This window comes from Oncorhynchus nerka, linkage group LG6 (assembly GCF_034236695.1).
Source record: "Oncorhynchus nerka isolate Pitt River linkage group LG6, Oner_Uvic_2.0, whole genome shotgun sequence".
Classification (NCBI taxonomy): Eukaryota; Metazoa; Chordata; class Actinopteri; order Salmoniformes; family Salmonidae; genus Oncorhynchus; species Oncorhynchus nerka.
The window spans coordinates 82796615-82808275 of NC_088401.1; the positions used below are offsets into that span (position 1 = coordinate 82796615).

An 11661-nucleotide genomic window follows, 5' to 3' on the forward strand; every position below is an offset into this window, starting at 1 on the left:
ACCAGCCCCTTCAGCGTCCATCCAGCTGCCCTATCCCCCTAGCCTCCACCAGCCCCCTTCAGCGTCCATCCAGCTGCCTTATCCCTCTAGCCAGCCTCCACCAGCCCCTTCAGGGTCCATCCAGCTTCCTTATATCTCTACCCAGCCTCTACCAGCCCCCTTCAGCTACCATCCAGCCTCCTTATACCTCTACCCAGCCTCCACCAGCCCCTTCAGCGTCCATCCAGCTGCCTTATCCCCTACCCAGCCTCCACCAGCCCCTTCAGTGTCCATCCAGCTGCCTTATCCTCTACCCAGCCTCCACCAGCCCCCTTCAGCGTCCATCCAGCTGCCTTATCCCTCTACCCAGCCTCCACCAGCCCCCTTCAGCGTCCATCCAGCTGCCTTATCCCTCTACCCAGCCTCCACCAGCCCCTTCAGCGTCCATCCAGCTGCCTTATCCCTCTACTCCACCCCCCCTTCAGCCTCCACCAGCCCCCTTTCAGCGTCCATCCAGCTGCCTTATCCCTCTACCCAGCCTCCACCAGCCCCTTCAGTCCATCCAGCTGCCTTATCCCTCTGCCCAGCCTCCACCAGCCCCCTTCAGCGTCCATCCAGCTGCCTTATCCCTCTACCCAGCCTCCACCAACCCCCTTCAGCGTCCATCCAGCCTCCTCCACCAGCCCCCTTCAGCGTCCATCCAGCTGCCTTATCCCTCTACCCAGCCTCCACCATTCCCCTTCAGCGTCCATCCAGCTGCCTTATCCCTCTACCCAGCCTCCACCAGCCCCCTTCAGTGTCCATCCAGCTGCCTTATCCCTCTACCCAGCCTCCACCAGCCCCCTTCAGCGTCCATCCAGCTGCCTTATCCCTCTACTAGCCTCCACCAGCCCCTTCAGCGTCCATCCAGCTTCCTTATCCCTCTACCCAGCCTCCACCATTCCCCTTCAGCGTCCATCCAGCTGCCTTATCCCTCTACTAGGCCTCCACCAGCCCCCTTCAGCCATCCAGCTGTCTTATCCCTCTACTAAGCCTCCACCAGCCCCCTTCAGCATCCCCTACCCAGCCTCCACCAGCCCCCTTCAGCCCATCCAGCTGCCTTATCCCTCTAGCCAGCCTCCACCAGCCCCTTCAGGGTCCATCCAGCTTCCTTATACCTCTACCCAGCCTCCACCAGCCCCCTTCAGCGTCCATCCAGCTGCCTTATCCCCCTACCCAGCCTCTACCAGCCCCTTCAGCGTCCATCCAGCTGCCTTATCCTCTACCCAGCCTCCAGCCTCCACCATCCCCTACCCAGCCCCCAGCCCCTTCAGCGTCCATCCAGCTGCCTTATCCCTCTACTAGGCCTCCACCAGCCCCCTTCAGCCCATCCAGCTTTATCAGCGTCATCCATCCAGCTGCCTTATCCTCTACCCAGCCTCCAGCCAGCCCCCTTCCTCTAGCCTCCACCAGCCCCCTCCATCCAGCTGCCTTATCCCTTTACCCAGCCTCCACCAGCCCCCTTCAGCGTCCATCCAGCTGCCTTATACCTCTACTCAGCCTCCACCAGCCCCCTTCAGCGTCCATCCAGCCCCCAGCCAGCCTCTACCAGCCACCTTCCCCTCCAGCTGCCTTATCCTCTCCCATCCACCAGCCCCTTCAGTGTCCATTCAGCTGCCTTATACCCCAGCCTCCACCAGCCTCCTTCAGCGTCCATCCAGCTTCTAGCCAGCCCCCTTCAGCGTCCATCCAGCTGCCTTATCCTCTACCCAGCCTCCACCAGCCCCTTTCAGCGTCCATCCAGCTGCCATCCAGCTCCACCAGCCCCCTTATCCAGCTGCCTTATACCTCTACCCAGCCTGCACCAGCCTCCACCAGCCCCCTCCATCCAGCTGCCCTATCCCTTTATCCAGCCTCCACCAGCCCATCCAGCTTATCCATCCAGCTGCCTTATACCCTAGCCTCCACCAGCCCCCTTCAGCGTCCATCCAGCTGCCTTATCCCTCTACCCAGCCTCCACCAGCCTCCACCAGCCCCTTCAGCGTCCATCCAGCTGCCTTATCCCTTACCCAGCCTCCACCAGCCTCCACCAGCCCCTTCAGCGTCCATCCAGCTGCCTTATCCTCTACCCCCTCAGCCTCCACCCCCCTTCCCTTCCCCTTCAGCGTCCATCCAGCGTCCACCCCTTCCCTTCCCCTTCAGCGTCCACCCCCTTCCCTTCCCCACGCCACACTGACTACGACTAGGCCAAGGAACAGGTGGGAATAGGGAAAGGGGGAAACCTAGTCAGTTGTCCAACTGAATGTTTTCAACTGAAATATGTCTTCTGCCTTTAACCCAACCCCTCTAATAATAGGTGACTTAGATTATGATGTTATGGTGGTGGTAGAAATAACCATAGAAATAGAATTACTAGAAAGGAACAGTCTCTGGATAGACTCAATATGGCCGCCAGGAACATTGACTTGAATGAGATTTTATGACTACATTCCCAGCCCCAGTCTATGTTGGTGTGCTGTGTGATATTGAGTGCTGCTGACAGCGTTCCCCACGTCCCCAGGATCTGTCCCACTGCAGGGGAACGGAAGCCTGCCTGACTGCCGGACTGACTGCCTGCCTGATTGCTGGACTGACTGCCTGCCTGTCTGCCGGACTGACTGCCTGCCTGACTGCCTGCCTGACTGCCGGACTGACTGACTGCCGGACTGACTGACTGCCGGACTGACTGACTGCCGGACTGACTGACTGCCTGCCTGCCTGACTGCCGGACTGACTGACTGCCTTCCTGACTGCCGGACTGACTGCCTGCCTGACTGCCGGACTGCCTGCCTGCCTGACTGCCTGCCTGCCCTGTCTGTCTGTCTAAATGCTGCTTGCTTGTGACATACGATGAGTTTTCTCTGGGTTTGTAGAGAGAGAGAGTCACAAATGCAGCACCCTGTCTCTATGCTGGTTTTCTCTGAAGCTCATAATTCCCTTTCAGAAAGCACAGTGGTTGAGATTGAGTCTCTGTTAAGACCTACCGCGTTTCCGTCTTTCATGGAGTTCACTCGTGGTTTTTCTATGGGCAGAATCACTCAAAATCAAATCGAAGTTTTGTTGGTCACGTAAACAGATTTGCAGATGTTTTTGCAGGTGCAGCGAAATGCTTATGTTTTTTTAAACTCCAACAGTAATATCTATCAATACGATAACAATACACACACTGTGTAACCAACTATATTCCTCTCTGATGTAACTCTGACGAGCATTAATGGATGTGTGTCAGCATTAAGCTTATAATCGGAGGGTGTCCTGGGTTTGCTATGCTTACCAAATACAAAATACCAGGAGCATGTTTGGGAAGACAAGTAAACAAGTTTGGACAGGTTGAATGAGAGGAGGATCAGGTGTAGCTTAAACACCTACAGTTCCAGGGTTTATACTTGAAGAGAACCCTGCCAGTCTGGATCACAGCGAAGCGTCACTAATTATATTTACATTTAAGTCATTTAGCAGACGCTCTTATCCAGAGCGACTTACAAATTGGTGCTTTCACCTTATGACATCCAGTGGAACAGCCACTTTACAATAGTGCACTTTACAAAAGTCTTTTAAGGGGGGGGGGACATCAGACTGGTTAGATATCCCTGTCATTAGGACATCAGACTGGTTAGATATCCCTGTCATTAGGACATCAGACTGGTTGGAGATCCCTGTCATTAGGACACAGTGTGTGATTCTCATTAGGACATCAGACTGGTTAGATATCCCTGTCATTAGAACATCAGACTGGTTGGATATCCCTGTCATTAGGACATCAGACTGGTTGGAGATCCCTGTCATTAGGACACAGTGTGTGATTCTCATTAGGACAGCAGACTGGTTAGATATCCCTGTCATTAGGACAGCAGACTGGTTGGAGATCCCTGTCATTAGGACAGCAGACTGGTTGGAGATCCCTGTCATTAGGACATCAGACTGGTTAGATATCCCTGTCATTAGGACAGCAGACTGGTTTGATATCCCTGTCATTAGGACATCAGACTGGTTAGATATCCCTGTCATTAGGACACAGTGTGTGATTCTCATCAAACAGGTTTCTTTCAGGTGAAGTCTAATAGTAAACAGCTGTAACAACAACAGTCGGACAGTAACATTGCCTACAGGTCTGCCACAGTCTAATTCACACGCATCAACCATTCTAGAGACATTTAGGATAATGTATACACAGTGCATTCTTTCAACCATTCTAGAGACATTTAGGATAATGTATACACAGTGCATTCTTTCAACCATTCTAGAGACATTTAGGATACTGTATACACAGTGCATTCTTTCAACCATTCTAGAGACATTTAGGATAATGTATACACAGTGCATTCTTTCAACCATTCTAGAGACATTTAGGATACTGTATACACAGTGCATTCTTTCAACCATTATAGAGACATTTAGGATAATGTATACACAGTGCATTCTTTCAACCATTCTAGAGACATTTAGGATAATGTATACACAGTGCATTCTTTCAACCATTCTAGAGACATTTAGGATACTGTATACACAGTGCATTCTTTCATCCATTCTAAAGACATTTAGGATAATGTATACACAGTGCATTCTTTCAACCATTCTAGAGACATTTAGGATAATGTATACACAGTGCATTTGGAAAGTAGTCAGACTCTGTCCACATCTTGTTATGTTACAGCCTTATTCTAAAATGGATTACATAATGTTCCTCATCAATCTATACACAATATCCCATATTGACGAAACAAAAACAGATTTTTAGAAATGTTTGCAAATGTATATATATATATATAAAATAAAATTAACTAATTTACCTATGTTTTCAGTTCCTTTGCTATGAGACTCAAAATTGAGCTCAGGTGCATCTTGTTTCTATTGATCATCCCTTGAGATGTTTCTACAACTTGATTGGAGTCCACCTGTGGTAAATTCAATTGATTGGACATGATTTGGAAAGGCACACACCTGTCTACATAAGGTCCAGCAATTGACAGTGCATGTCAGAGCAAAAAACCAAGCCATGAGGTCGAAGGAATTGTGCGTAAAGCTCCAAAAAAGGATTGTGTCGAGGCACAGATCTGGGGAAGGGTACCACAACATTTCTGCATCATTGAAGGTCCCCAAGTACACAGTGGCCTCCATCATTCTTAAATAGAAGCTGTTTGGAAACACCAAGAGTTTTCCTAGAGATGGCCACCCATTGCAGACTGGGGCAAAGGTTCACCTTCCAACAGGATAATGACCCTAAGCACACAGCCAAGACAATGCAGGAGTGGCTTCGGGACAAGTTTCTGAATGTCGTTGAGTGACCCAACCAGAGCTCGGACTTGAACCCGATCTAACATCTCTGGAGAGACCTGAAAAGAGCTGTGTAGCGACGCTCCCCATCCAACCCGACAGAGCTTGAGAGGATCTGCAGAGAAGAATGGTAGAAACTCCCCTAAATACAGGTGTGCCAAGCTTGTAGTATCATGCCCAAGAAGACTCAAAGGCTGCAATCGCTGCCAAAGGTGCTTCAACAAAGTACTGAGTTGAAGGGTTTGAATACTTATGTAAATGTGATATTTCAGTTAATTTTTATTTATACATTTACACATAAACAAAAAACGTTTTTGATTTGTTATAATGGGGTATTGTGTGTAGGTTGATAAGGGACATTTAAATGTTATTTTATTTTAGAATAAGGTTGTAATGTAACAAAGTGTGAAAGCGGGTCTGAATACTTTCAGAATGCTCTGTATATCCACAGCCTTGCGAGCCAGTTTGATCTTTTCAGATTACATAAATTATTCAAGTATATATATGTAAGGAAATGTAAGATGTAAGCTATTCAAGGTTTAAAATGCTTTTCCGGTGGATCACGTGACCCTTGAACGAGATGGCCGCATGAACTAAGAGCTCCGCACAAGTAGTTTCCAATTCCTAATCTTACCTCCACTCCAAGTTCACACTCATTTAACTTTAGTAAGAAAAAGTCATGGCGGCTACAAAAGGCGACACTACAGGTGACATTTTTACCCGGACTCGAGTATTAGCGAGTCCGGGTAAAGCGAAGAAGAAGCTAGATTCAGAAAAAACTAGCGCCATTAGCCAGGAGCAAGAGAACCCGCTCCCCCACGAGGCACAACGAATGCCAACCTCGCACTCTGTCGAAGACATCCTTTCTGAGTTGAGATCCCAACGTACAGAACTAAACACTAAATTAGATGCCATTAACTCTCAGCTCAGTGCGATAGGGGGCAAGGTGACAATCCTGGAAAACGCTTTGCCTGACATCAACAACAAGATAACCATAAACGCAGAGCGCCTGGACGAGGCAGAGGGGCGAATCCTATCCATGGAAAACTTATTGACAGATGCCATGGAAACAATAGCATATGCTAAAAAGAAAATCGAGCATCTGGAAGAGAAAACAGAGGACCTGGAAAACAGGGGGCGAAGGAATAATTGTGTTCTATTCAATCTGGGCGAAAAAGAAGAGGGAAACATGCCACTGATCCGCTACCTGCAAGACAAACTTCCCGAGTGGCTCCACCTGCCCACCGACAGGCCCATAGAACTCGAGAGAGCTCACCGAGCACTGAGGCCCCCACCAGCAGCCAGACAACCACCGCGCCCAATCACCATACGTTTCCTGAGATTCACCGACAAGAAACGAGTCCTACAGGCGGTGAAAAACAACACCATCACAGTGGGAAACGCCAAACTCGCTTTACACCAGGACCTGTCAGCTGGAATACGCCGAAAGCGCCGAGAATTTGACGAAGTGAAGAAATACTCCATTGACCGAGGCATCTTCAGGGGATTCAAATACCCAAACGAGCTCAGGATTCTTCACCAAGGAGCCTTGCGACACTTCAAAACTCCCGAAGAGGCAAAACATTTTTTGAAAGACAATCCTGGCCAATGAGAAACAGAACAATGACTAAATGCGATTAATGCCATTACTAAAGGAGGTAAGACGACATATAGCCGATATCCAGAGACCCACCCCCTAAATGTCATTATAGCTGTCCAATTTATATTTATTGTCCTTTAACTGAGAGGGATGGGCTGTATAGCCTAACCTAGGCCTACTAATGTTTCAGCCTACTTTTATTTCCCTGGTTTTTTGTTGTAGCTATTATTACCTGGGGTTCCCTATGTCCCTTGGGGGAGGTATATGTAGGCTGGGCTATTGATTTTATTTTTCTCCCCTCTTTTACTGTGGTCTGGACGAGGGCAACTGTGTTATTTACTCAATGCGGGGTGGAGAGGATGAGGCATTTCTTTGGTGGGGAGAGGGAGACGTTGTGCGTTGCTAACTGTTCACGTTTTTTTGTGTCGAGTTGTTTGGGAACTCGGCTGGGGTGTTCAGAGATTATTATTTTATGTACACCATTTATTTTCCTTTTATGTGAACGCAGCTGTGATTACTATCCACTTTTACCCAGCGATGACTTGCACTAAAGTTCGATTACTGCTCGATGACGATGACTAGTACCTTAAATCTATTGACATGGAACTGCCATGGTCTAGGGCATGCAATAAAACGGAAAAAGATACTATGTGCTCTAAAAAAGGAAAAAGCAGACATTGCGCTATTACAAGAGACACACCTCTGTGATGCTGAACATGCCAAACTCCGCAGAGCTTGGGTGGGACAGGTGTATTTCTCATCTTTCAAATCAAACAGTAGAGGCACAGCCATACTTATCCATAAAAATGTTCCATTCATAATTGACAAAAACATATCTGATCCGGAGGGGAGATTTATTTTGATAACTGGGTCACTATATGGTCAACCAATTACTATATTAAACATATACGCCCCTAACACAGATACTCCTGCCTTCATGTCAAAAATTATAACCCTGTTCAATGAGCATTGTGTCTCCTTTGGCGTGGTGGCCGGAGATTTTAATTGTACCCTTAACCCAACCCTAGACAAATCATCTCAAGTCCCCACCACAAATCCTAGATCTGCAAAGATGTTGAACTCTCTTACTAAAGAGATGGGACTGATAGATATCTGGAGAGAGACTAATAGCTCATCTATGGACTATACATACTACTCTAATGTCCATAACACCTACTCCCGTATAGATTACATTTTTATCCCAAAGAGTTTCATAAATTCAGCCACTTGTACAATCGGACCCATAGCACTTTCAGATCACGCCTTTGTCCACCTCCGCTTTGACCTCTGCAAAAACATCCCGAGGTCAAAGAGCTGGAAATTCAACACCTCCATGCTATCAAATGACGAGTTCCATACATTGGTAACTACATGGATAGACAACTACACACAAGACAATAAAGATTCTCCTGTTGTCTCCGGCCACAATGTGGGACGCTGCTAAAGCCACACTAAGAGGTCATCTAATTGCATATGCTTCCTCTAAGAAAAAAGCAATGGAAGCACACAGGCTAGATCTTGAGAGGGAGCTGGAATGCTGTGAAAAAATACATAAACAATCCCTAGACAGCACCTCCTGGAGTCATCTTAAAGCAGCCAAAGCCAAACTGAATTTGGACTACACTCGGGAGATAAAAAAAAAAGTTTTCTTTACTAAACAGAAATACCATGAGTATAGCAATAGGCCCAGTAGATTGCTTGCTTACCAATTAAAAAAGGAGCAGTCAGAGCGTACAATCATGGCTATCTGAACAGCAGAGGACGAAGTCACATATGACCCAAAAAAGATCAATTGAACTTTTCATGATTTTTACTGCAAACTATATACCTCTGAGAGAAAACACACAGAGGCAGAACTCCACTCTTTCCTAGAGGGAATCTCGCTACCTAAACTATCAGAGACCGACCAGGAAGATCTCAACTCCCCCTTCACTCCTGAGGAGATCCTGGAGGCAATTACCTCCATGCCACCTAATAAGTCCCCAGGCCCAGATGGATTCCCCAGAGAGTTCTACAAAGCTTTTTGGCCCCAGCTCAGCCCTATCTTCATGCTGGAGGATTTTTGCAAAAACTGAGTTCTCCCAGACTCAATGCACACAGCTCGCATTACAGTGTTGCTAAAAAAGGACAAGGACCCCCTATCCTGCTCGTCCTTCCGGCCCATAAGCTTGTTGGATTTCGACTATAAAATAATTACCAAATTGCTCGCCAAAAGACTAAACACTCTTCTTCCCAAAATAATAAAAGCGGACCAAACTGGATTTATTAGAGACAGATACTCTTCTGATAACATTCGCCGTCTTTTTGATATTATTGATCAAGTAAACGCACAAAAGACCCCTGTCCTGCTGGCTTCACTGGATGCTGAGAAGGCGTTTGACAGGATGGAGTGGAGCTTTCTGTTTTCAGTCTTAGAAAAGTTCAATATGGGCCCAAATTTTATTAAATGGATCAAATCACTATACTCTCATCCAAATGCCATGGCACAAGACAAGGGTGCTCGCTGTCCCCGCTGCTCTACTTGTTGGGGGCGGAGCCTCTGGCAGAGCTGATAAGGATCAATCCAAGTATTATGGGTTTTTCTGCAGGTGGCCTGCAGCACAAGATTTCGCTTTACGCGGATGATGTCTTGCTCTACATATCCAACCCCGAGAAATCCCTCCCTCTCATTTTAGACACAATTGCCCAGTATGGCAAGTTCTCAGGTTATAAGATCAATTTTAACAAATCCACTGTCTGCCCTCTCAATATTACACTCACCAGCTCTATGAAGACACTTTGTCCTTTCCAATGGAAAACACAGGGGTTTCAATACCTCGGGATCTTCATAACGCCAGATCTGAATAGCCTTTTTAAGGAAAATTATCTTCCACTCCTGGATCGAATCAAGAACGATCTCCAAACCTGGATCTCCCTCCCAATTAGCTTAGTAGGAAGAATGAATGTAATCCGTATGAACGTCCTCCCAAGACTGAACTACTTATTTCAGATGCTCCCATGCTATCTCCCAGTTTCCTTCTTCAAAACAACTAACCAAAGCATCACCAAATTTATATGGGGCAATAAAAAACCTAGGATCAAGTTTTCCACTTTATCAAAACCCGAATCTAAAGGTGGCCTTGCCCTTCCCTCCCTTCAATTGTACTACTGGTCTGCCCAAATCCGCAACATGCTAACATGGATCACAAACAGACAAGAGTCAACGTGGATTCAGATAGAAGCCCAATCCTGTGGTACATTGCCCTTAAGCTCAATTATATTCATTAATAACTTTAGTGAAGTGGGCAACATAGCCAAAACCTTTGCGATTTACAGCACCCTACTAGCGTGGAGGGACTGTAAGAAATACCTGGGCATTTCCTCCCAAATATGTTCTCACTCGCCTATAGTAGGCAACCCAGACTTGCCAAAAGCCCTGAGGGATGCCAACTTTAATCTTTGGCATACTCTAGGAATCAGGACCTTTTCAGACCTATTTCATCAGAAAACCACTACACTGAAATCCTTTCAAGAGCTCTGCAGTGAATTCGATGTGCCAAGATCCCATTTTTTTTTAAATATCTTCAAATTAGACATGTAATTTCCTCATTTACCTCCAAGAGGAGGTTTAGAACTCAGTTGAATGAAGTTGAAACCCTTCTTGTCACAGCACAATCCATTAAAGGCTAAATATCTTACATCTATAGACTCCTTTCTGAGAAAGGAAGCTCCTCCTTTACTCCTTTGAAAATAATCTGGGAAAAGGACCTTGGTTTGACTATCAGTGATGAGTTATGGGCGGAGGTTTGCGACAGGGTATACTGCTCCTCTACCAGTGTAAAAATGAAAGAATCTAATTACAAATTTTTGTACAAATTTTATTATACTCCTTTGAGACTCCATAGAATGAAAACAGATATGTCTCCTAACTGTAAAAGATGTACCTCTGAAAGTGGAACCTATATGCATGTATTTTGGAGCTGTAGGGATTCTCCAGAGGGGTGGTGATTCTGGCAATCTGTACATACTGCTGCACAGAAAATACTAGAGGTACAGTTTGATATGACCCCGTGTATCTATCTTCTTAATGCCCAGCAGGACTTTGTTCTTGATCCTGACAGAGAAAATTTGCTTATGACTATTACATACTTTGCTAAGAAATGTATTCTTCTATTGTGGGCCTCTAATACCCCCCCTACATTTAAAATGTGGATTGACCAGATTGTTGACTTTCTTCCTCTTGAAAAGCTCACTTATGACCTCCACAAGAGACAGCCCAAGTTTGATAGACTCTGGTCTCCACTATTCAACTATATTTCAAACTGGACAGAGTGAACGGGGTGACTAGGGAAATGCGCAGATACATGTTGTGTAAGGTACTGTAAAACCTAAAAACGAATTATTGGCCCGTCGTCTCAGCGAATGCTTGAAATAGCTGATAAGAACCTTGATAGTGCTGCTGCAAGTGGTATATGTTTTTTTGTTTGTTTTTATTTTAATTTAGTTTTTGAGTACTTGTGTGTATGTGTGTGTGTGTGTGTATGTATATGTACGTATGTATGTATATATGTATGTATGTATATATATATATATGTACCAAGGAAAATATATAGATTAAGAAAAATAAATGCTTTTATTTGACTTTATCATTCATTTTAATTGTATTTTAATTTTTTCAAATGTATTATTATTTTTTGACTTTTTATTTTTTTAAAGCCTGTCACATCTGTGAATGTGGAATGTGTTCTGTTGGTTGATTGAAAAACAAGAAAACTTAATAAAACTTTAAATTGAAAAAAAAAAATGCTTTT

The 11661-nt window shown here is 45.7% G+C and overlaps 1 protein-coding gene across 1 annotated transcript in view; it reads left to right on the forward strand.

Annotated features, from left to right (window-relative positions):
* LOC135572082 (uncharacterized) overlaps nucleotides 1-2194 on the forward strand; it is a 5600-nt gene extending 3406 nt beyond the window's left edge. Inside the window, exons 3-4 of the mRNA XM_065019095.1 lie at nucleotides 1-829; nucleotides 1046-2194. The exon at nucleotides 1-829 is cut by the window's left edge and continues 77 nt beyond it. Of these exons, the coding sequence (XP_064875167.1) occupies nucleotides 1-829; nucleotides 1046-2194 (1978 nt within the window). The remainder of the gene's footprint in view (nucleotides 830-1045) is intronic.
* Nucleotides 2195-11661: the final 9467 nt, after the last annotated feature.